The sequence below is a fragment of the Stigmatopora nigra genome, chromosome 12 (assembly GCF_051989575.1).
Source record: "Stigmatopora nigra isolate UIUO_SnigA chromosome 12, RoL_Snig_1.1, whole genome shotgun sequence".
NCBI lineage: Eukaryota > Metazoa > Chordata > Actinopteri > Syngnathiformes > Syngnathidae > Stigmatopora > Stigmatopora nigra.
Window position 1 is genome coordinate 5,614,472 of NC_135519.1, and position 26,813 is coordinate 5,641,284.

The following is a 26,813-nucleotide window of genomic DNA, read 5'->3' on the forward strand; positions in this document are numbered from 1 at the left end:
AAAACTTGTTGACAAGTACTTGAACGTGGCTCAAAATGATGCTCCTTTGTGTCTTTTTAGCTGAACGTTTTGGGAAAAAGTTGGAGGAACTGTGCAAGGAGCGAGGAGCTCTAAAGCTCGGTTTACCTTCCAGACAGCCCAGCGTGGCTCTGTTCCTTCAGAGGCTCCGAGAGGTGGTGCAGAGCGCCCTCCACAAGGCAGACAGCAGTCAGCACAGGTCAGATCACTAATATCAACCCTTTCTTGTATGTAAGTTGCTTGAAAATGCATGAAAAATGTTCTGCAAGATCGTGGAGGGTATTAGAATGCAAAAAAAAAAACAATGGTAAAAATACAAATATATGTAAAAGCAAGGATTAATGTGTATTGTATTTAATTAGAACAGTAAAACCTATTTTTCAGTTTGCAGAATTGACACAAAGTCATCCTTTACTTTATCATAGTAGGAACACAAAGTCCGAAAATGAAGAACAATTTGTTTTCCACCATGCAAAACCTTTCAAAAATATTTCATTCGTAATTAATTCCTGTAAACACAGTAATGTTATGCTTTTGTGACTTTTAGTCACATGTTTATTATGTTAGTTGTTGATCACAGTAAATCACAGTCCAATATATAGAATATTTTCTCTCAGGTAAATGTTCTAAAAAAAACAGGCACCTAATTGGAAATATTCAACATAGTAACTCCCATTGAAGGAAGGAAATCTGGAAGGTATACATCCTGACATACAGCAGAATAGTTCAGACATTTCCCTCATCCATTAGAGTGTATCTTTTCAACTACTACGTGACGGACAAAAAGTAAACAGGTCAAAGGTTAGGTTTTATTTTTAGATGACCGTCAAAGTGGTAGGAAAGGGAAGAAAACGTCTGCGTTTGCAGAGGTGACTGTGTTTTGTTTTGTCGAGCAGGTCAGGGGTCGACTCCGATGGAGGAGAGCAGTCGGACTCTGTGCGCCGCCGAGATCGTCTCGTACAAGAGAAGCGGACAGTGGAGGTCATTTCATTCATTTTTCTTATTATTCTTCATATTATTTTTTAATCCGTTCAAATAATATTAATGATAAATGAATGACAACTGAAGTTCAAGCTGTAATTGCACTACAGGAGGAAATTGAGGAACTCCAGCAGAGACTGGCGGAAATGCAGGACCGCACTCGATGTCTGGACCAACAGATCCAGCAAGAAGAACAACAGATGGAAGCCGAGGAGTTGGAGGGCTCCATTCTGAGGAGCTGCACGGCGGCCCAGCTTCGAGACACGAATCGAACCCTTCATGATCTTATGATGTCTGACAACCGCATCCAGATCTTAGTTTCTCCTCCTCCATCCATGCTCAGGTTAGATTATTTATAAATATATAAATATCAAGGTAGTGTAAAAGTATAGTTAACTGCACTTTTAATCTCCACAGGATCCGTGCATATGGGTTTACATTCCTAAAAAGAGCAAAAATGTAGGGCCTAAATTTCTATCCAGTTTGTATTCCATATCTCCAAAACACCCCAATTTAGGCTATGAAGATGTAAGCAATGCAATACTGTCAGACTCCTGATGAAGGTGCTAGAGAACTTCAGTGACAGGCAGGCAGGCAGCAGCCCTTACAGTAGAGGTTACATGCGTTATTATTGTTTTGCTATTAAATGACCATGTTTACATGTCAGTGCTTGAATCTTTGCTTTACTGATGCACTTATCAAAGATTCATGGAGTTGTAATGGAGTTGGTATATGCTAAAAATTCATAATAAATATATCAGGCAAGTGAAAAATAACATGGAAAACTGGTAATATATCTCATATTTTTAAATGGAAATGAATTTTAATTTTTAGACCAGCTTATGCAACATTTTGTGATTTTTTTTTCCCCGCTCTTCGCTCTTTTCGGGGATCAAGAGGGTCTTTAAGGGGTCCTAATTTTTTAGCTCTTTAACTTCAGTTAACACACTTCACATTGCGCATATTTACTAATGAAGGAAATGGTTTTTGCACACATTTTCCTATTTCATATTTTCAGAATCCATACAGTATACTCGTGAGATTATTCTTTTAAATTCCCATCAATTTGTGTTCTTCTCTTCTTTCACACCTGCTCCAAACTGCTATGAATGCTAATGTTTTCCCTCAGATGCAAATGATGATACTTTGCATCTCTAATGGTAATATCTCACGAGAGAGCACTCTCAGATGACTGTGTCTCGCTACTTGTTAGGAAGACATGTAAATTGTACTTATCACCTTCCCGGTGGCTCGACCCACCATCAGTAGCGTAATTTGATATCTGACATACTCTCACCTCAGCCGGAATGGATTTATTCTCCGAACTGATTGAAATTGCGCTTCCAGAGTGGGCATTCAGCTGCAAATCTCGCTATGATGTGATTCAGGTCAGCAAGATGATTGTATTGCAGTTTTCCATTTATTAAAGGGAAAAAAATGAAATGACAGTCACCCATCAAGCAGATATTTCTTTTCTCCTTTTTTTTTGAAAGATTGTCACCTCCCAACGACAAAAATATTCTTGATTTGGACACATTTGACCACTCTTTAGCACCTTTGTTAAAAGGTTCACTCATTCTTAATCGATAATACTCAACATTTCATGCAATGGCAATTAAGACAATTAACACTTTATATAGCAAGTGACTCTTTTGGTTCTTTTAAAAACTGATTTTTAGCTAAAAAATCACAATCTTTGAATGAAAGGCTGAATAAAAAAACACAAATCTCCATTTAAATGCTAAATTAATGTTTCACCTCCAAATAAAAAGTGCAATAAAACTTACTACTTATTGTTCGATAATATTTATGTTACATGATAACATTCAAATGCAAAGACAAGTAAAAAATTCATGTGTGCTTTGAGCAAACAAAGTATTTTTGTGTACTCATGTGTTTTTTCTTTTCTTTTTTAGACTCCAGGAGCAAGAGCAAGCATTGAATCTATCCATCAAGGAAGCCACTGCCAAAGTAAGACCATTTTTTTGGAGCGTGGAAATTAGAGAATATGTATGAATTTCAAATGGCTGGCATATCAAAATTGAAAAGATGTGCTGCACATCAGCTTCAGCTTGATAAATCAGCAAACTAAATGCCAGCGTTTGTATTCATGTGCTTATTTCTATTTGATGAGGCATTGCACTCTCCAGGGTTGTAGTGGAAGGGTCAGAATCACTAGAAGATGTTGTTTTGAATGTATCCTTTTGAATAATGCAACACATTTATCTGACATCTACTTTTCATGAGGAACAAAACAAGATGCCTACAATTTTTAGTCACTCTTTAAGTTATCGGTATCAATACTTAGTGTGAGAAATTCTCAACAGCATCAACATTTTGAATTTCAAGCGTTTGTTACTATTATTAATCTAATACACATATCTATGTGGGTCTATAAGTATGCACAATACACATATATATATACATCTTTTTACACAATTTGAAGTAGCATGACAATAAGTCAAGTGGTAATGCCAAGGGTTAGTAAATGTATCTATTTAATGTATAAGTAATGTTCATATTCCTAATTCACTCCCTGAATGAGAAAAACCTTCTGCTTTCTAAACAGTGAGTTGACATTTAACATTTGACTATTTTTCCAGGTTACTCATAAATGAGAAATGCCGTTGTAATGGGGAAACTGTTCATTTGTTACTTCCAAAGTTTATATAGTATATAAAAGCCCATTGTTAACCTGTTTTATTACTTTTGAGTAGTACGTCATCTATCAAGTAATGGATACAAAGTCAATAGTTTATGGTTGTGGGGTAAGTGTCACGTAGTGGAACTTTTGAGAGTGACTTTTGAATTGTATATCTTTTTTACAAAAATGTAATTTATTGTCTTGGTGGTCCTGTACTATGCAAAGTTGGCAAACTTTGACCACTGCTATACTTTTCCAGCTTCAATGACATATATATAAATATATACTACTTTCTCAGAACACTTGATTTAACACAAATTAAAAAGCATATCGGTTCATTAAAAGCATGTCCCTTTTTCAATAGGTCTGTCTTTGAAATGGAAATGTCGAGTAAAGTGAATTCCCTTTATGTGGAAAGCGGCTTCCGATTCATGTAAAGGTTTAAATAGAATTATGCAAGCCTGACAAATTTCATATTTCTATGTGATGACTCCCCCAGAGATTCTCTGCCTCCAAAAAAAAACCCAACCTATTTGACAACCTTTTCAAAGTAAAGCACAAAACTGTGTCAGGTTTGGAGATGGAAACATGAAGGCGAATGCTGCTCTATGTCCCTTTGAGCCATGAATATAGTTTCTCAAAAGATGAACCATGCGTCACGGGGATTGTATCTGGCTGTCTCCTCCACACCGTATATAAAAAACACAGAAGTTTAAAGGGCTGATGCAGGCCAGGCATGTTTCATCAGTAGCCATCAGCTTGCGATAGCTGACATTCACTACCTCTCTCCTCTTTGACATTACGATGGCGTCTTTTATGGTGATTTCACATTTGGACAAATCCACGTGAGAAGCATCAAAGTCTTTGTCATCCTATAGGTTACAGACATGTAAAACATGGTATCAAAGAAAGAGTAGAGGAAGAACAGAAAGCAATTGTTGTCTTGTAAGAATTAGTTGTGTGGAAGCCTTTTTTTTTTTTACAGACTAACCTGTTCTATCTTTTTTTGTAGGTTGTCATGAGTCAGAAGCTGGGCAGCAGCCTCAGGAGGAAAGTCAGTGAGACTGAAACTCAGCTCTTAGCGCTGCAAGAAGCCAAACTGGCTGCCATTTCAGGTGACTACACCCTACTCTAATAGGATTGCCTTTTATAAATTGGAAAGGGATCGGTCCCCACAATCTTTTTCTTGCCAGTTATAGTTTTAGGAAGATAGATGATAGTTTGGTTGTGGAACTAATTAAATTTTCATGAATTCTTATTTAATTGATAAGAAAAATGCTTGATCTGAAAGGAAATGAACTCATAATATCTTTGATTAACGATGTTTTATATGTGGATACCATTCAAAATAGATTCTGATTGATATAATCTTTAGGGAATTATAAATAAACAAATAAATACTATTTTCACTCATTTCAGAGAGCTGCAATTTCGGCAAACTTCTGCTTTTTATCAAAATTATCATTAGATATTTTGGTATTTTGCGACAAATGGCGCAAATATGGATTCGTCAGATGATGAGATGGACAAATTTATCCTGTTTTAGGTCAAATGTTTTATTGATTCTTTACCGAACAATATGTATTTTAGACGTTTTGTGCAATTAAATTGCTTAAAATTCCCCTTCAGGTTTCCCATTGACCTCATTCACGCTCAAGTAGTAACTTTATTAATGAGTAAAATCCGTTATTAATTAGTGTTTCCGTGGCAAACTACTGCAGGTAACGACTTTAGCGGTGCCAAGGAGCTGAAGGCCGAGATGAAGGTGGCGTACCAGGAGCAGGAGAGGCTGGAGGCTCTGGCCAAAAGGCTACACAGTCTCAGCTCGGGGAGTAGCCAAGAGCTGGCCAGGATGAAGGAGCAGCGGCAGCAGCTCAGACAGGAGCTGCAGCAGAGGGAGGTGCGGCATGGTGAGTCTGTCTGCACTCAGATAAGACTGTTGTCCCTCGGGAGGAAGGCTGTCGCAGCGAGAGGAAATAACTTGAGGAAACAATCATCAAGCAGATTTAGTCTGCTCATTATCGTAGATGACTTTTAAAAGTCAACAAGGTTATGACAAACTTTCATAACCTCCAGCTGCCCATTTGCATTGGCGCCTTGCACCAGGTCACTTTCAGGCAATGAGAGGAGTCGGAAAATATACTGATAATGATCAAACACGCTGACGATTAGACATTCAGAGACATGTTAATGCTTGTCAAGGATTTCATTTAGAGTGGGATTTCCAAAAGGAATCAAATGCCAGATCGTGAACATAGAAAAACAATGCCGTGCTAATTATGTCACATTGATAATATCGCCTTCAATCAATTACAGGGCATCCGATTGGCTTGTTGTCATCCTGTTGACAATATTCTTCGTTGCTCCTAAAAGGCTTTGCTGCAATTTGGTATCAAGTTCAATATCAATTATTTATAGTCATTCACAATCTTAGAATTTATGGAGGAAAACTAGTACAAACTACTAAAAATGTGCACACGTGGCTACGTTGTGTGTACAACTTAAAACTAACTCTTAAAGCACACAATTCATTTATATAGCTATCTAAGAATGATAGACGGTTAGATATTTTACGCCTAATAAGTCCTATAATTTTTAATATGCATAATACAAAAACTTAAAGAGGCAACACTCAACATTTGCAGCAATTTTGATGGCTTATGAAAATCTCTCATTAAATTTGAACCGTGATATGAATCAGTCTTTTAAGAGAGGTCCTCTTTTATGTTGCACCCTGCTGGGACTCTGGCATAAGAGAACAGTGGCTTTTCCCCCCCTCAAAGGAACAGAAAATTTGCCAGCTGTCTCTGGGGCTTCCGCATCAGACGAGTTTGCATCAAAATTGGCAGATGTTAGGAGGAGGTGGGCCGCCAACGAGGGAAATACACTTTATATCGTTTGAACTTGCCAATTATCTACCGGTCGCACGCTTCCGACGTGACGTTATCAGCGCTACGGGATATCTGAATACTACTTAAAACAACCTTTTGCCTTTTGGAGTGCTAACAAAGGGCTTTGGCCTCTTGGCATTGCGTTTTGATGGCACCGCCCGCAATGCTCCTCCAATCCATCAGTCACAGGCAGATCTCGACATAAAGGTCACTTCACTAGATGAGGCGCTGAGGCGGGCACGTGAAGCTGGGAAGCAAGGGAAAGTGACAAGACCTCGGTGCAGGTAGTGAAGCTATTGGAGTGACGACCCCCACGTGTTCACTCAACCTTCCATAGCTGCTCTTATCCACATCGTTAGAGACTATCAGCCTAGCCATTAGTGTTGGACTATTGTCTTTAACGCCCATTGTTACAAATTATACAGATTTTTAGACTATTTATATTGAATAGCCTTTCCTCTGATTTATACTTATTCATTACAGTATTGGCAAATTCTGGTCATGGAACGATAAACTAGAAAATCTAATATCCGGAGCTGTGAGGTTGTTTTCATACCTAGTTTCTTAATTTGTGGTCCATTTATGTTATTTTTCTACATTATATTTATTTTGGGGAATTTCCGGGTCATTTCCTCTTGAATACAGGTTCTTACTGTCAATTATTTGGCATTTTTAGTCAAATTTAGGATGATTCTACATCTAATTTTAGTTCAATTTTATATATTCAAATAGCCATAAATACTGCCTTGCCATATTCAGACTTAAATCTACATTGATCAACACACACAGCTTTCACGGCGCCATCAATCAATACAACATACTACCTCTGTAAGGAGCTAAATACACGTTATGCTTCAGTACCCACAATTCAGCACCATGGACAGCGCAAAGAAGCCGAGTTGGCTATTCAGACTAGACAAAAGGATTAAAACCAGGTGGATATCACGTCACCGTGGGACCAGATAGTGAGCTAATGACTGGTTTTTCGTTTTGCTCAAGTGGGTGGCCACAATACAGCGGCTTCAGCAATTTCTCAATGTGTTGCTGACACCTAGCTAGGGGCTCATTAAACTGTCAGCCGACTTGGTAATAAGAGTCTGGAACATGCAAACTCCAACCCGATAGTCTACAAACAGCACATTACATTGTCTGGCTTGTAAAGGCTGGATTTTTTCTTACCCCTTTCACTTTAAAGTCAAAATGAACACTATTACCATTACACTTGGTGCATTTGTATAAACTGAGAAGAACAAATTGACCAAAAAAAGCAACATTGTCACAATAAAAATCTATTTAAAAAAAAAAGAAGACATTTATGAAAAGATTTCATCTTGTTGAGTGTAGAGACAGTCTTCTCCTTTTGTGCTCAGGGCGGGGCAGTGGGATTTTGGAGCTATTATGCCCCTAATTGCCACTGGCATGAGTATTGATGAATACCAAATCCATTATGTCCAGAGGCTTTAAAATCTAGGAGAGTGTATGATTTTTGTCCTCAAGAGAGATTTCAAGTGAGGCTAAATTGGCAAATAAATAATTGAAAGACCGCACACGAAGGGTAAATGACCCTCAGGAGTGTGAACAAGGTGATCTGAAAGTGCTGTCTGCCTATTCACTTTAAATGATTCTTTTAATGGTTTAGTACTAGTTTCTGTACACCAAAAATACTGAGGGTCATTTTCTTTGATGAAAACATAAACAATCCACTTCCAATGTTTAACATTCTGTAACTTGAAATTCAAGTAGTTTCTCTTTTCTCGGAAATATTCTTTGGTATTCTTCTTTCTACTTTTGTAGGTATTTTTATTTATTTATTTTTTTACTTTTGGCAGTAATCTTGAATGAAAGTGCATGTCCAAATACTGCCACTCATAGTTACTACACAAATGCAATTTTCCTCTTAATGGAGTGCTGATAGTACCATTGAGGGCATACGTATATGATTTATTCATTACTCTGCCACTTTTAGGGTGCTTCTATTGAGAACTTGATGGAAGGTATGACAGCACTTCTCCAAAAGTGCCTCCCTGTGATTGAGAGCGTTAAAGTGGGAAAGTGGACCCGTGAGAGTGTTTCCTGCTTTTTGCTTCTGAACTTTTTGGGGGGCATTATTCATTCTTCCTGTATTTAAGTATGAGATGAGGCCTTCAATTGAGTCATATCTTAGATATTTCAATGCATGTGCACCCATAGGAATCACTATAAAAAAGTAATTCACAGCATTATTCTTTGTCTTTTAACACTACTAATTTAGTATTGGACAGCTTAAGATAAAATTTCATGTTCATTGGGTTTGTTCAATGAAAATTAGAGCAGATGTGGTAACCATGCTGTGCCACATGATGGAAATTCTTCATATATTCAACCATCAGTGTGACCCGAAGGTCAGGTGGCAGTGCTTCTTTTAAGATCTCATAGTGACGTCCGACAAATAAACCTAATTGGTGTTCTGAATCGTGCTGTAGTTTGACATGCAATTTGCATCATTGCCTGGATTGTGGTTATTAGACAGCGTCAACTCCTGAAATGGACGACAGGCATACTCGGTTGAGAAAGACACAGACATAAACACACACAATGTTGTCCACACGCCTGTGCAAACCCGATGCAGATAGCAAGGCTATTTTTGGATGTCACTTGAGACAGTTGCCAAATCTCATATTGTGTGCACGTAGAAGAGAAAGCTCACTTACCACCTCTTTAATTGCTAGGTGCTATCATACCAATCCTGAATGTCTCCCATGTCAACTTTCATCCATGTATTCATTCATTTATTAAGCGATATGCAAATAGATGGCCTCTGAATTATACATAGAGCTTTAAGCCTGACTTTGGATGGATGATGGTAGGTATAAATGAGAGATGACAAAGTGGACTACGACTGGAACGAGAGCAGGAGCCGAATTTAGATATGATTTATTATAAGGAATAGAAAAAGATGCCTGAAATGAAGATAGGTGATGCAGGCATAAGCACAGTGAGTTCATATTTCCTCCAATACTGATCCTATGCCGAGGCGAGAGTTAGCTGGCCATCTTGTCGCCATGCCAACCGCCAGCAAAACTAGTGAGCCTTTGTGGGCATTACAGATGAAAGAAAGGTAATAGAATGAGTCCTCGCATCTCGCAGGGAAAAAAAAATCTACCCCAATGCGAAATGAACCCATGAAATGAATTGTATTACCCCTTCCTGTAAGTCTGCGGGTGGCCGTGTCATTTGGCAGACCAGGCGAATAAAATCAGTACTAAAAAGCCATCAGAGATGAGAGGACTTGCTGTTGTAGTCTGTAAAATATGAGGAGGGTAAGCTTAGCCTCCCATTGCGACAGTGATCTCAGCAGGTGCTCAAAACAAAGTCTGCCTCCAAAAATAAAGCCATCCAATCATACTATAAATACATATCTACTGACAATAAATCATTTAACAATACAAATGAGCCATTTGCTTTGTCAAGTTGTGATCAAAATTTTTAACTGGATGGCTCAGTCAAGAAATAATTAGAACTAGATTAGACAAAATGATCACACAGCCTTGCTACACAAAGTTAACAATGGATTATGTGAGCATTGGAACAGCGCAGTAATTGAAAATGAATAATAGAGTCATTTCCTGACTGCCTTGTAACAATACCTAACATCTGCCAGGCTTCTGTGTTGTCTAACAAATTAGAGGCGTCTCTTTTGCTAATGTAGTAGCGACGATATGCACGTTATAAAAGCCGACGCGTAATACGCCGTAAGTGCCATGGTGCGTCTTTTGTAACTGAGCTCAGGGCATTGATGTGTTTAAGCTCAGCTTGGGTTGTCGGAGTACTAAGCGCTGCAGGTATCATATACACGCTCTGCATTATGCACATGCTTACAATGCACAGGATGGATGTATCTGAATGGATGAGTAGCCCAGTAGCGTTGGCATAGAAGGAAGGGGGCGGTGAGGCGGGACAAGCTGCCGTGGCACGCTTTCAATAGGGCATGATATTGTACAGCTTTGGGATCACAAAGCGTAGCGATACCGAGACGGCAGCTGGCATGGTGAAAGCATATTGGGGGACTATCCTTGAATGCACCAAGGAGTACAAAAAGAGTTGCTAGACATGAAATATCTTTTTGTTGGAAAGGTTTGTGTTTTAATGGTTCACTTGTTGCTTTTAGTTAGTACAATATATTCTTGTCATGGTACTCAACTTTGATGGTTTTCTTCAGAAGGCATTTTTTAAAAGAATAGTATAGAATAACTATTCTGATTGGGCTTTTGGAGATATTTGAGTTGGATATTGTGGAAATTGTTTGTAGTGCAGAGTCGTTTTAAAGAGTTTCTTTCTTTTAATTACTTGAAGGGGTTATTTTAAAAGAATTTTTGATTTATTTTAGTTATTCTATTTAAAAGAGAGGAACTGGTGATGTAGTTTTGTAGTTTTTTTAATGGGAAAGTCCATTTGAACTGATTTCCAGTATTCATTGAAGACTATGGAATCTTGTTTTTTTGTCAATAAAATAGTACACAGGATGAATGCTAATGAGAAATTCAGGCATATGCAAGAAATGTGTAGGAAGAAGAGTATAAATTGGGGCTGATTATAATAAGATGATGAAGGTCGGCATCACTCAGAGCAATTGTTGAAGACAAGGATTTGATTTGAGTTTAATATGCAGTTATTCTTAAATAACAATGAAAGAAAATGTTGCACTTAATGACTAATGCTTTGAGTTCTGCAGTGGAAAAAAAAGACAACATCTTGTATAAGTGACATTCAAAATATATGCAAATTTCTTGGATTTGTTTTATCATAGAGAAAAGATTATTTAAATCTTTGAGTCCCAAATTTACATTGAACTCATTTCCCGCCATTGACGGGGCAAAATGTCCAATCCATTTTGACATCTAGACCATCAATGGTAGCCTTTATGGCAGATAAAATCATTCTTAAATCTACAAATCATGCTTTTTGTAGATTTTTTTTCTTCCAAATCAGCCTTGCACAGAGAGAACAATTTAATATAAGTGCATCCCGTTGGGTTCAAAGATGTGCTGCTGCGGGGTGCCATATTTTCATCTTTCATACATGAGCTCATTAACGGCACTCAGATTGCCTTCGCCTTCCTCCTCACCCCCCGACTAACGTTCAGCCAACCTGCGTCTGCGTCCTCAGGCTCAGCTCAAAGCTGGCGGGGGGTGCTAAAGAACACATCACGCGCTCACCGTCCATTTCCTCCCACCGCACAAAGACCGGTGCCATATTAGAACACGTCATATATCCTAATAAAATCTTCTTTTGCCTTCCGGCTGTTTCCAGTTTGAATCCATCTTTTTCTCAAGTATATTCTCATCTGGAGACAAAAAAAAAACGGAATCTTCTTTTGCTCCGATGAACAATAATGGCGCCAATTGCGATATACTTCAAGACAATTCCTCTTTAATTAGGTTAGAGTTGTGATTTGTTGCTAGGTTACCGTGTCACTATTGTGCGGTAAATGAAGTAAATTGAGTTTAATGTGCTGTTTTCTTCCTGTGTTTTCTCCTCATAGAAAGCCAGCTGAAAGACAATGCCGTCAAATATATTGAGCTGTTAGAGGACAAGTTGCATAGGTAAGTTGTTTACTGACACATTTGTCATGTTCACACATATGGCAAAATGGAAGCCATCTTTTCTAAAAGGGAGAAAAAAAGAAGGTATAAAAAGAACAACCTCCCTTAAGGACTCGCCTCCTTTGTCCTCAATCAGTTCACCCGGCACCTCACACTCACACATTTCCTCATGTGATTTGTTTCCATCCGCCTTTCTCACTCTCACATGAGTTATTTGACAGCTTCTATGCTCCAGTCAACAGATTTGCTTTATCCGTAGCTTACAGTTTGTAGCTCTCCTGTTTCGGAAGCAGTTTGGTGGAAAAATGAACATTATTTTTTGATTTTTTTTTCATATTGCTTGACCTCTTTGGGGTTATGGCTGAGCTAGCGCCTCATTTGAATTTAGGCGATAGATGAGATTCACTCTGAAATGGCTGCCGGTAAAAAAAACATTAAATCTCACCATCACACCTTTTAACATTCTGTTGACCTAATGTACATGTTTTTGGAATGTGGGAGGCAGCTGGAATGGAAGGAGGAAACCCACGCAAAAGATCCGATTAACAAATACTAAGTACTAATTTGATATAGTAGTAGTTTTATTTTGAATGAAATGCTTTTATTGTCGTTAAATTACATAAATATATTCATGCATACATACATTTCATTGAAAGCTGCACATACAAAAATACAACTTCATCTCAACTACTATATAATTCATATTTCTGTATATTTTTGGACAATTAAGCAATGGTTATACTAAGCAAGCTCACCCAAAACCTTAAAAGTAACAGCACTGTAGAGAATGGTTGATGAAAATGAAATGTGATTTGCATTTCCCTTCATTTTCAAGATGATTGCAAGCTTGAAGTCAGTTCCACTGCTGTTGTTTTTTGACAACATTGAATGGATTAAACACTATCGCTAAAGTAGGATTTCCTTCAATGCTTTAGACAGAGGCTAAGCAAGATAAAATTACTTGTCAAACCCTGGAAAGGAATTAGGATTAAATTGTCAAACCTTGTGTCTAGTGGCATGTGATCTTTTTAAATCAAAATTTAATTTACATTTAGTATCATCTACCATGAAAACAGCATTCATCTATTTGAGGGCAGGAGCCAGGTACATTTATTACCTTGTCCAAAACCTTTTTTTTTTCTCAACAGGCATTTCTTGCTTCTTTAGTATATACAACAATATCCTATCCAGATACAACAATTCCGTTTTGATACTTTTGACAACTCGTGACAGATTATTATGATAAAAAATAGCTATTAATTCTTGGCTAAAGACCAAAACTTGAAGTCAGGTATTTGTATGTGACATACGGAATACAAAGGCAATTAAAATGGCGAAAAAGGCTCTTTTTTTTCAGTTTAAACCAAGTGCGGTCTGGGATCATTCAAGCATCATCTGTCAAGTGTGAATTGTGTCGAAGCGTAGCAACACCGGTTGCTCGGTTGGCTGCTTTAAAACCCTCCCCAGAAATCAAACCTCCCACCTCACAAAGAGTTCACCGCACCATGCATCATTTCACACTCACATGCATCATCACACTTCATCCAATAGGCACCGCCTCAGTCCTCACCACGTTATTAGCACCTCTGCTTAACGGGTGCCATGTGCGTTATTGACACTATTCATCTCCGATTCCCGACTCATTAACAAAAATGGAAGCCATTTATGGATTTTGTAAAAACAAGTCATTAAAAACACCCAAGCCAGTCTCACCCTTAGCTGCAGCTTCTAATTTCCGTAACTCAAGTCACAGGCTTCCTGTAGTTTGGTAAGCATGGCAACATGAAGAGAAACGGAAAACCTTCTAATCACCTGTTACTGGGTGTATTTACCCATCAATTAAACTACAAACCCACACCCTGTCACTGTCAGACGGTACACCGAGTCATTGCCACCAATTAACCCTTTGGCTAAGGTTTTACTGGGATGCTTTCCATGACTACTTTGCAACAAAAAAAGCTTGAAAATTGCAGTCACAGTTAAGCGTACATTTTGTAATACATTTTCCTCAACTCTGACGTTATTAGAATTTCTGATTAATCCCCCCCAGAGTATTTTTTAGTGCACTTGAAAGAGGTAATATAGCCATGGCATGGCTCAATGGGTGTTTAGAAGAAGCAGCGCTGAGTGCTAAATTGCTGAGTGCAGGACCGCTAGGATGAATAGTTTTCTATCACCTATGTGCTAAAATGAAGGTTAGATGAGGGCTGATGGGAAAGCCACATGAAGGGTAAAGAGCTGGCAGCCTTTTTGAGGCAGGAAGAAAAACATTGAAATTCAATTTTCCCAAGCTTCATTACTGCCAAAAAAACTACAAAGTACGGGAAGCGATTTCACCTTGTCTACTAATATTTTGCATTAGTTTTGTCTCCCTATAATGATTGAGTTATTTTTAAAATGACTTTACAGCACTCAAGTGTATTGTTATGGAGAAAGACATGTTTTATTTTACCAACGTTTTGACTCCGACTGTTTTTGACAAGGTCGGAAATAGAAATGCATCTATCGAAATGGAGGATATTTCGACTGACATGTTCCAAGGCATCATAAAGATCGCATTTCTGCTCACATCTTGTCACCTTTCATTTGTTTCTTTGCAGATGATAGAATTTTAGAAAGATTGTTTTTAAACCTAAAGCAATATTTTTTTTCTATTCAGTGTGACATTTTGCTATTCTGTTTGGCAGGGGAGATTACAAAGCTATATATATATATATAAAAAAAAAAAGTAAGGTCACTACATTTGGTTTCCAAAATGTCACCTGGTGCCACACGTATTGGAAATGAAGCATTATGGAAAGGTCAGGAAAAAGACAAAGGTCAATAAATATACTAGCTAAAGATCTGGTTTGAGTTTTGAAAGTCGGATGCAAATCATCTAAAAATCATACATCAAAGGTAGAGTAAGATTAAAAAGTAGAGTAGAACTGGCTTGACATCAATCTCATCTGTCAGCATATTTATTTTGCATTAGTCTTCAAATCAGGTTTACTAAAATCATTGTATTTTGCCATTTTTATTCGGTATGACTGGGCCAATCACATCTTGGCTTCATTTCCTTAACGAAAAACCCTTGATAAGGGACTATCCTCCATATTAGTTGTTGTTATTAACTTTATTTTATCTTCATTTTTAGCTGTAGCTGCTCAGGCCTAGAGCGGATTTGGGAAGCCGACCTGGAGGCCTGTCATCTATTCTTACGAGGTTTTCAGCTACGCACGTCAATTAGCAGCGGAGCGGACGTGGATGAGAATCTGGCCACAAACGACTATGATTCAACTGGAGTGTGTGGCAAAGATGACGAAGATAGCGCCATGTTGACTGCGTTGGGTGGCCGCTGGTGTCCCGAGGCTAATTTACAAAACTCTGAGTTCACCAAGGTAACACAATCTCTACATGTCTTGTTAACGGCAATGTATTATTCACTATATGGAATGCCTGCAGTATGTTTACGTGCTGTGCGGAGCATGTCAAATGACATTTACATCTCTAAACATGCCCCCCTTGTGATGTTTCAGCTTTTGCACGTTCCTTAGACAGATGCTTGCCTCTAAAAGGTCAAATGAGGTTTCACTTTCACAATTTCTTTGGCAAACAAGCCCATTTTTGACAGCAACAGTTAAAGGTGTTGACTCCAATTGCAATATTTTTCAATCTAAACGTTGCTCTTGAGTTAAAACAAAAAACAGAAAATAAGGCTTAATAAGTGAATGGAAATTGAAATTCACATAGAGATTAACATTTAAAAAACATTCCAAATGGATCTTTATTTCTAATGATTATGCTGGTTTGAACTATCGCTAAAATAGTGTTAAATAACATTTCAGAATAAATGAATACAATTCTAATGAAAAAAATGAGGAATCCACAGTGATAATGGCCCCAAATGCATTTATTCTAATAGCAATTATCTCATTGCACATCATTGATGATGAATGACGTCCAATTCAATTAAAATGAGAGAGGCGAATGAGTTCAATTGCATTGGACGTCTATCTCTGCGAATAGCAGCCAATAAGTTAAATGAGTTGCCTAGGGCTTAAAAATAGGCCCTCTGAGGGTAAATTAAAAAAACAAAATCATAATTCATATTAACATTTTATACATTCCTATATGTTACAGCCCCAGATAGTCCATTCATACACAATATGCAAATTGTAGTATGGAAAAAAGTAGAGCGAGTGGTTAGCACACTCTGGGGTCCTGGGTTCAAATCCATGTCATGTCCAACTGTATCGAGTTTGCATGTTCTCCCTGGGCCTGTGTGGGTTTCCTCCGGGCACTCCGGTTTTCTCCCACATTCCAAAAAAACATGCATGGTAGGCTAATTGGACACTCAAAATTGCCCCTAGGTATGGGTGTGAGTGTGCATGGTTGTTTTTCTCATTGTGTCCTGCAATTGGCTGCCCACCAATTCAGGGTGTCCATCACCTCTGGCCCGTAGACAGCTGGGATTGGCTCCAGCACGCCCCCAAGACCCTAATTAGGATAAAGCGGTTGAGAAAATGAGATGAGATTTAAGAGGCAACCATTTGGACATATCTTTCCTTGTACAGATTCTCCTTTTTTTGTGTTCCAAATCCCATGTTGTTTGTAAAAATGCATGTGGGCGTGTGCATGCGTGTGCACAGGTGCTAGTTCACCAGTGATTTGAGCTGGCTGCTCCAGGGAAGAGACGGAATCTTTCACTCCTCTCCTCACACTTGCCTCCACCCACTAAGTCTGACAGTCTCGTCTGAGATAAGAACAAAGTCAACATAGCCAGAAGCCTTCCAAAAAAATAAAAAATAAATAAAAAAAGAACAGAATTGAGCACTTGCCAAGCATACTTTGGCGAGCCTATTTTGCTACAATACCTCTCAGAAAACTATTATAGTATTCCAGCGGCATCACACATTCTTAAAATTTAATTTGCTTATCTCAGCATGACTTAATCGGACAAAAAAAAGTCATTTTTTCCTCTCTGTTTTTCATGTTTTGCCTTAGCGTTAGATCGTAGTTTTTAATTGTACTGCTTGCCATATCTTCTTTACTGACCCTGCCTGGCTGCATGATATGAATTGCACAAATCTATTTTCTCCTTTCCTTTTGTTTTTCTCTGCTTTTTTATCCCCCGCTAAAGCCTTGCCTCTGCTAACATTTCTCCAACAAGTCAAAGGTGAGCGAGCCAAACAAGCATATTTTTTTCCTCTTTTCCGTCAAAAACACTCCCGAATCTGCTATATATTTACTCCCTACATAGCAAAAATACTCAACCCTAACCCAAACATATCAGGACCATTTACATATTTACATGGCTTAATAGTTCATTACAACTGTCTTAGGACCAATAAATTAAGAACTGTCACTTTAATTTCTATTCAAATGACATGTTTTGGCAGCAACTGACAGCTCCAGTTTTCATTTGAGTACATCCAAACAGTATGTGACAGATTATAATGTTAGAAAAGAAGCTATTATAAGTCAAATCAGATGGCGCTATGACAGCAAAATGACTGTTTTTACTCTGGCATGACACATTAAAGTGGAATGCCATAAATGGATGTTACTATGGTAAACATCCACGCCCACTAATGTTATGACTGCCGCTTTATGAGAAACTTGCAAGAAACTGCATGTGAACTTCACTCTTGTTTATTCAAAAACATTAACTAAACGACTTATTTTTTTCTTCTGCAACTTTTTAATTAAAACTTCTAATTGCACCTTTTGCTTGTACGCATACATACAGTATACGAGAGCATATAGCCGGAAGACACAAAACAATATGTCGGCCTGTATGAGATAATTACCTCACTTTGAATACTAACAAAGGAATCTGCCGTCCAGATGAGCCATTTAGTCTGTTGTCCCCCTCGTCACATTCGCTGATGAATAATTCCAGCATCATTAAGACGCTGTTGCGGCTCACGTATAGTACGAGACCGACGTGGATTGCGTTTTCAATAATTCATGAGCCGATTTACGTCTGTGTGGCTTCAACAAATGTTTCCCTTTTGTTGCAGAAATTGGAGGAGTTTTTGTTCTGCATGGAAGATAATAACCAACAGGTTGGTCATGTTAATAGTCTCACTGTTTGCCTGAATGTTTTCACTGTAATTAAACTGTCATTTTTTTGGATCACGTTGGTATACCAACAAAACAATACATTCTTTGACCCTTGACCTTGTTATAGTAATACCCTTTAACGTAAAAGTACGAAATTATATTGAACATGTTTCACTTGACATATACACAAGAATGTTAAGGTTAAAACTACTAACAAATGATTATTTTGACAGTTATTTTGTGATAAATCAATTCATTAATGGATTTGTAAGTCACGTTTTTTGCTATTATATTTTATTTTGACAGTTATTTTGTGATAAATCAACTCAATGCATTTGTAAGTCACGTTTTTGCCATTATATTTTCTTTTCACAGTTGAATTCAATGCCTATTTTCTGGCTAACAATCCTCTCACAAAATGAACACTGGCAAGAGATATTCCTACCAGCAACTTCAGCTAGAATCATCCAATAATATTCATTTGTTTCCGTTCCAATGCAAAATCTCTATCCCCTAAATCAAGTCCAGACTCCAAAGTCAATTCGAGCCGATTTGTGCGCAGCTCTAATGAAAGCATAATGAGGAAAACAAATTGTGATTCCATCACTGAGTTAAAAAAAAAAAAATCCAATGCCAGCTTCATTCTGGTAGTTTTCAAGACATTACAGTGGCTTTTGTGGCAGAGCTGAATTCTTTGCCAAGAACACATTCTGACCTTTTTCTCCTCTCCGTAATGACTTTAAGTAAATGATTTCCACTTAGCTGCTGCCAAGCTGCTGCCCCTTCGCCACGATGGAGATTGATTTGCGCGTGTGTGTGTGCATGTTTCAGCACTACTCAATTTCCTTCTAATGCCTTCTAATTGTTCTTTTATCCTCTCAAGGTTCTTTTAGTAGCCTCCTCAGTATGAATGGAGATAAAGGACAACTTTTTTTAAAATAGATGGGATTATACAACTAAAACATTTACATTTATGTTGAAGACTATATTTTAAGTCACTCTTACTATTGATGTCAAGTCAATGCAATGTTTCGGCACTTTTTAATGGCAGACTGAGCATCTCAGTGGGGAGCACATTTACTGTACATGCTGCCTACGAGTCTTGATTACCGAGTTAACTATGACAAGGCCCGCGTGCATGCGAGTATTCCATTTCTGCATAATTTGATTAAGCCTGCTTTGTTTACTGGGGGTCCCCAATCATTAGCAGTAATGTTCATCAAGCTGCATTAATGTAATGTCGGTGCTCCCATGTGTCACTCATGCGCTTTGACATGAAGATGACAATGAAATCACAATGTGTTGATCACAATGGTGGCTGTTGAATTACTTTTTGGGTTTTTTTCGGGGGGTAAAAAGTCACAAACAAGCCTATCAAGAATGTCACAATGTGTACACTGAGCTTTGTTTTCTTGGGTGGTATTGACTTTTAGCTAGAGCGACTGGAGGCTGGAGAATAGAATCAATCAACTCCACAAACACGGCGTTCTTATCTGCTAAAGAAGCTGCTAACCTTTACAGCCTGAAAACAAATGGGGAAACGAGGCTTTAGCCGGACCACCTTTCCTTTTGTTGATGTAGGACATGAATCCTAGTTTGATATGTAGTGAACGTTGACATACTCTTAAACAGCCGCACAAAGGAGAAGGGATGTTATCTTTTGAAGGCATTATCTTGATTCACTACCTGGACTTTTTTTGTTTGTTAATCTCAATTGCTTTGGCGACAGGGCTGGTACATCAGGGTGTAGCGCCTCTGGCTTTTACTTGTTCTTTGTTGTCGGTGTGTTGCATCATGTGAGTGAGGGAGTGCTATTTGTGCAGAGTGCTGAGAATTGACTCTGTTCTCAGCGTTGTGACACATTTGAGCTGCGGGGAGGTGATATTTTCGACCTGCAGACGTGAGTCAGATTGTGTCTCCTTTCTTTGAGCTGGTGTTCCATTTAACTGGATGTACCTTAGTGTTTAACTGTGTGTGTGGTCTCCGTGCCTAGTAATAATAATAAGAAGAAGATGTTACTAAACTAGGACACGATGTCTCCAAACGAAATGCTCTAATTCTGTTTGGCTCTGTTTCCCCCAATGCCAAAGTGTCCTACTGCACTGTGTTCCCATATCAACCTGACTGCCCAAATCATGCAGCATGGTCAGGTCACCTGCAGTCTATAAACCTGATATTCACTGTGGAATTCAAGGCCCTGAGCTTTGGCATGGAAACCAAATATTTGCATGGAAATTTCGAAAGTTGTCAGCCAAAAATAAGCACTATAATTCATTTATAAATGGGGGACCAGTCGGCAACAGTGTAAGTAATTCTCCTCACAAACATTGAGGACACACACAGCTCCTAAGAGTTGCCACCGTGATTAATATCTTATACTCATAAAGGCATTTGTTCACACACATGTTTAATTCAATTTATTTGTTATTATTTACTCTTCTTATCTAAATGCATACTAGATATTCCACTGTGAATACATTTCCTAGCGTTGTGATAAACAGGTTTACTCTTTATTCTGTGTTGTGGCATCTTGCATTTTGAGACTTGCTTCTAAATGAGCTTAATTGTAATTTATGGACCATTACAGCCTCTTTGAAAGAATGCATATCAAATCGGAACTGACATAATTAGAGAGTTATTAGCAGAACAATATGGTAATGACTGAGATTGCAGTTAACAGTGTTATAAAATTGCACTGCATCTTACTACTTGTTGGTGATTTCCAGAATTTAAATTGCAGTATCCTTTCTGTACATCTCCATTTTGGCCTCACACCTGGACTTATTTTTGCCAATCTGACACCTTGTTGTCACAATGGACTTGTATACTTAGCTACAGTTGTTGAGTATTAAGTTCAACTGCAGTTATTATTGGATATAATATCTGGGGAGGTTGCTGATGCATTATGCAGTTTTTTATAGGATCACATCAGTAAGTATGTATATATATATATATATATATATATATATATATATATATATATATATATATATATATATATATATATATATATATATATATATATATATATATATATATATATATATATATATATATATATATATATATATATATATATATATATATATATATATATATATATATATATATATATATATATATATATATATATATATATATATTTATATAAACATTTAAATGTTTTCCAATGCACAATATTTGATCCAAAATAGCTAATGAATAATGAAAATCCCACTCCAGGTGCACAATAGCAATCTCATACACTTCTTCTACGCCGCACTCTTCGAAAGTATACTAGATTGGAGTGGAATGGAGTGTTCCCTTTCGAAAATGAACATGTTTGTTTTCTATCTTTCAAGTGGGATGAAGTATGTATTGAGGATGGCCAATATAGTCCAAGACACAAGTCTTTGTCAAATATGATTCATCCATTGTTTCCTTCTCCCAGCAGGACGCGTCCAGCGATGATGAAGCGGCAGACCTAGCCGAGCGCTGTGAGCTGATCAGCGACAGACTCATGACTTTAGAGGACGACTTACAGACGGCCATCCTAAATCGGGATCAGACCCTGGCTGATATCCTTTCACATCAAGTCTAAAAAAAATGTCCAAAAACCGTATACGGTAAATGTTTCTTTCTCCCCATCCATCTCACTTTGTTGGAGGCTTACCGGCTTGCAACTTAGCAAATGTTAGGCGAAGGGAAAAAAAAAAACAAGTCCAGCTGTCGAATGTGACATTCAGTGGAAGTGAAGCTTGAGTGGGATCCCTCCATTTGTCTTGACAGGCAAGATGTGCCACCTAGTAGATAACATGGCAAAAGTCCAAGTGATGTTATTGGAGGGTCGCTGATGTGGCCTGCCATTCTCGGGCATTGAGATTAAAGTAGGCAGGTGGGAGCAGCGCTGTGGTAAATAGAGGAATGTCAAGCTTTCGTACATTCATTTCATCGTTTCACTTTACTCCCTCTAACACACATCATCCATCCACCCTCCACCTGTTCATGCCTGCTTGGTGTGGCTTAGGAAACACAATATCCATGATAATGAGTCACACGGAAGGGTTGAAGCTGATTACGGGTCACAATGCTTCATTTTCTGTGCTAATTAGAAAGCTGATTGAATGTAGATTAGTGTGTTTTCCTCATTCAGGTCTATAGTCCATTACTGGAAGGAAAATGAGCATCATGTCTTTACATTCTACCATACATTCTGTGGTTTACATTTTCCTGTTGCTTCTTCATTGCAATCGGATTGTAGATTTGAATTTTCCCGTCATGTTATGAGTATAATTTTTACCTATTTACAATGTGAGGATTTTTAAAGTTGACATTTGTGGTGCTTTATAAGTAAAAGATTAGACTGATGAAGTTTTAGGCACATTCAGTGCAGATATTGCCAAAAGTTATGATTAATCAAATGGTAAGGTTCAATATTCTGGATTTACAAAGATGAAAGATTAAGTGAACTATGGTAAGTGTGAGATTGAGATAAATTCTTTAGTTTAGGAGCATTTGTTCAAAATTGATCTGTTGAGCACATTTGAATTGGAGCTATTCATCTTCAGTTAACCTGGGCTAAATTAAGCACTTGACATTTATTAAGAGATGTTCACTTGTATTTAATTTGTCGGTAAAACATTTTCATTCCCTATACGAACTGTTTGTTTCTAGGTCATGTATATGGGAGTCTTTTTTATGTCTAGTGCACTAAGCTATGATTAAAACAAATAGTCACAATATTAATTGCGTACCCAGTCAAACTATGGAAAATAATTGAACTTGTAGTCCGGATTATACAGTATCTTTAAACCCAAGAGAAGTACTAATTGAAGTACGTGTTCACCTTCACCGTGCAGTGTTGCCAGACCTTCTGTCGGATTCTGACTTTTTTTAATGGCCGTTTAATTATAGATGGAGACAATCTGTGTCCATTGAAACTGTAAAACGAGCCATCGGGCTCCATCTGCTGCCAGACCGCCCCTTTGATTTAATGCTCGCAGGCTTGATTTGGGTTTTCAAGCAGGTTAAACATGTCCCCATGCGAGCTCCGCCCCTACACCGTTCATTGATGGCTCATGAATAATGTAGCCATGCAACCACGTTTGAGTCCCGCCACCCAGTGCCGTTGATGAGATCATGAATAAGAAATTGCTCCGATTTGATTTTCAAGTACGTGGGGTTAAACGGACTACACAGTGATGATCTGTCTCCGTAATCAGTTCGGTGGTCAAAATTGGGCATTGACCACTTTGTCGGGGTCACGTTAAAACGTCTCTAGCCACAAGTGTCTAACATTTCATGTCAATGCCAAGTCTGTTCGCTTTCTTAACGCCTGCTGCACAGTCGCTGGAGAGGCAAGTTCAGGAAGTCAAAGCCACTTTGCAAAACATGTTGGCCCTCCTCAAAGAGGAAGACATAGACCATCATGTGAACGATGATGATGATGGCCCTGAGGAAAATGGGATTTTGGGTGAAGAGGAGGAGGAGGAGGAGGAGGAGGAAGAAGAGGACCAGTACTTTAGTGACAGCTGGGACATTTGAAGCGGATGCCCGTTGTGTTTTATGAGCACTCAAACTGGGAGCCTGACCGGCACTCTGCAGTTGAACTGACCCCATCTCCATTTAATGTAAAGACCAACTCAAAGCACTGTGCAACTGCCTAAAGTGTCTAAAAAAACACACACATTTCTTATATGCAGGGATATAACACTTTATTTCAATTTAGCTGTGTGCCTTTTGGCTTTTTAGTGGTTTTTATGGTTAAGAAATCGAGAAAATATGAACTGAATGTGCAAGAATTGTTTTTAGTCAAACAAACAAACACCAAATGTGCACAGTTGAAGTCCTCAATTTGCACAATTTTTATTTTTTGGGATTATTTGCAGGACCAAAAGACAATCTTAGCCATATTTGACATGTTTTTGTACATTCCTGCACATAAACTAACTAAGGTTTATTAATTTTATGTTTTTTTTTGTTTGAGTGATGGACTTTAAAAGTCAACTCAATGTAATTGTGTGTGTTTGGTGCTAACATAAACACTGTTAGTTGTGAAAATGCAATATTTCTACTCTGTGGTTGAATTGTGAAGTTGCAAAGGAGTGTTGGGGTTACACTGAATTAAAATTAAATATATAATAATATTAAAAGAATGAAAATAAGTGGATTAACTTGAAAAGTTCTCATTTTAACACTTTTTTTTCCTAACACATAATTTAACAATTTTGTCTCTTTTTCAGTGTTGCCCCATTAATTCTCCATGCAATAACATTCTTGTTTTATTTAAAGAATTGCACAGATCTTAACATATTTCACCGATATAAAATATTGGCAAAAAATAAATAATAAATCTGCTGTTTTCTTGACTTCCATCCCAATTATTTTTTTCATTTTACAATTTTAAGGTCTCATCTTTTTATTTCAACTCATACTTTGCCTTCCCATCCTTCCTATTTATTACCCACCATATCTGCCTAATTACAGCATGTCGCATCTTCCCTGATGATGTCTCCTGCTGTTTTCTTTTTGTAGCCACTTGATGTGACTGCCCCATCACAAAGAACTTGTGGGCCTACTTCCAGGCAAATGGGGGCAGTGTTGACATGTCAGTGCTATCAATACGCTAATAAAGGTCTTGTAGTGAGGTCCGTAGGGGATACAAGCTTCTTTTGTTATCTCACCTCAGCAGCAGCGCTGGCTAATTGGAAGACAAAGTGGCAGAGGGCGTGCGCCGTAGACGGTAGAGTGCCGTTGCTTTGTCTCCGTATGATCCACCTCGTCTTGCGGGCCAGGGTGGATTTATCCTCATAGGGTGCAGTCACAGTTGAGAGCTCATACGACGTCCCCCTCGCTTATTCCCAAAACGCCCCTCTCTCACGATGCTGACTGACCAAAAAGCATTTTTTTCCAAGGCTGAAGACTGCACCATCTATCAGTTTGAAGCAGCCTCCAAATTCATATACACGCGCAGACTTCTTCGGAATTGAGCCCAGTTTGTAATTGAATCCGTGGTGGCTTCACACTGAGTCCCAGGAGAAACTTGGTCTCAAAAAATGGCTGTGGGGGTGAAATCCAGATGGTTTGCAGTGGAGACATATAGCAAGACAATATGTTTCGTACTTGCTTGGGGAAATATTGCTTCTAAATGGGTACATGGGTTTTTATAGTCTTTGAGATGTCCAAGTTTGGCACAGACAGCAAATTTTATAGACATACATTTGTAAAAAAGGAAAGTATTTGATCAAAAGACTCTTACATTTCCATTCAACACCATTTACTACAACTTCTGAAATGTACTGTTATTGTTGAAGCTGAAATGAAAAACAAAGGTAATATCAAATTCAATTCACATCATTTTCCAATGTCTAAAAATAGTTCATTTTATTGCTGTATGTTAGCTTCAATTGAACACTTTTTTTCCCATCTTTTCCACTGGGATTTAAACCCACAAAGTTTAACACTCAGCTGGTGAATACATTATAGTACGTAATCAGCCAAGGAGAAAATTTATGCGGAATCAATAAACATTTTCAATAATTTATTTGCACTGCCTCAATGCTAAATTTGCATATTTTGCAGTGATTGCATCCCCAATCCAAACGAAAAACAGTGCGACTCATTTTTTTTTGTGTACATTTAACAAATATACCAGGAACTTAAATTCCTGGTTAGTCAAGTCATGCCACAAAAAGCACAAAAATATCCGTAATCAATCCATTGAGCTGTCATTTTTGAACAGAATTTCTCATTTCTTATTCACTCTAAATTCTGTCTTTGGAAGAAACAGGGCACCCCACTGTCCTTTCCATCTGGTAAGGACTTTTTTTCCCCTCAGCCTAAGAGTATTTAACCCCCAAGGACGATGACAACAGTTGTGAGTGAGAAATCAGCAGTGAACTTTTGCCCTGATGAGGGAAAGATAAAAACACTGTTGGCTACAACACTTTGCAATAACGTGTCACGCAACCTTACAAATTTTAGTGTAGAAAAGTTCATTTATTGGACCATTTTCATCAAATCATTTTATCATTTGAATGTGCTTTTTTTTTTTGCAAAGCTTTCGACAAATCTTTCCCAATTCTGTTGGCCTTTAAATCGGGAGCAGCAAATGCTATTACTATGTTTATGCTGGAGATTTTTCAAGGGATTATGATCCTTATTAACCTTTAATCCTTTAGTTCAATATATAGATGTATATATCACATGCTACAGGGATTTAAAAAGGATAAAAGGAATAAGTTACCACAAATGTTTATTGTTGTTGTGCATATTTGGTATTGTAAAACATGGCTTAACTTTAAAAATTCAACATTATGCCCTAAATACTATGAAAGTTCGATATTATATAAGTATTTTTAGTAAAAATTATGTTAACATAAATTAAAGGGGGTTTTGAGAAACGATTTTCAAGACATAGATAGAAAACTTTTTCATCTTTCTTCACTTTATATGTTAACCAAAAGTTAGGACTTTAATTATTTTAATATTTAACAGTACAATCAGCTGTTTCGGGACAAAGATTATTCAGAATACTATCTTTTTTTCCCTAGGAAAGAAAAATAAACTACAACCATATCAAAAATAATATAAAGATAGAAGAAGCTTCCTCTCTAAAACCCCATATTATTAGAACCCAAATCGAAACCATAACTAATTCCCAGTGCAATG

The 26,813-nt window shown here is 37.8% G+C and overlaps 1 protein-coding gene across 6 annotated transcripts in view; it reads left to right on the forward strand.

Moving 5' to 3' along the window:
• disc1 (DISC1 scaffold protein) overlaps positions 1 to 24,504 on the forward strand; it is a 29,590-nt gene extending 5,086 nt beyond the window's left edge. For 3 of the 6 annotated variants that reach the window (XM_077729868.1, XM_077729869.1, XM_077729871.1), the window contains 11 exons: positions 61 to 217; positions 915 to 999; positions 1,110 to 1,342; positions 2,916 to 2,970; positions 4,656 to 4,758; positions 5,365 to 5,553; positions 12,056 to 12,116; positions 15,253 to 15,496; positions 18,122 to 18,166; positions 21,595 to 21,721; positions 23,488 to 24,504. In XM_077729868.1, coding sequence (XP_077585994.1) covers positions 61 to 217; positions 915 to 999; positions 1,110 to 1,342; positions 2,916 to 2,970; positions 4,656 to 4,758; positions 5,365 to 5,553; positions 12,056 to 12,116; positions 15,253 to 15,496; positions 18,122 to 18,166; positions 21,595 to 21,721; positions 23,488 to 23,687 — 1,499 coding nt within the window. In that variant the 3' untranslated portion in view covers positions 23,688 to 24,504. Of the gene's footprint in view, positions 1 to 60; positions 218 to 914; positions 1,000 to 1,109; positions 1,343 to 2,915; positions 2,971 to 4,655; positions 4,759 to 5,364; positions 5,554 to 12,055; positions 12,117 to 15,252; positions 15,497 to 17,238; positions 17,275 to 18,121; positions 18,167 to 21,594; positions 21,722 to 23,487 lie in introns of those variants that run through there. The other 3 variants (XR_013328104.1, XR_013328103.1, XM_077729870.1) reach the window with 3 other exon arrangements.
• Positions 24,505 to 26,813: the final 2,309 nt, after the last annotated feature.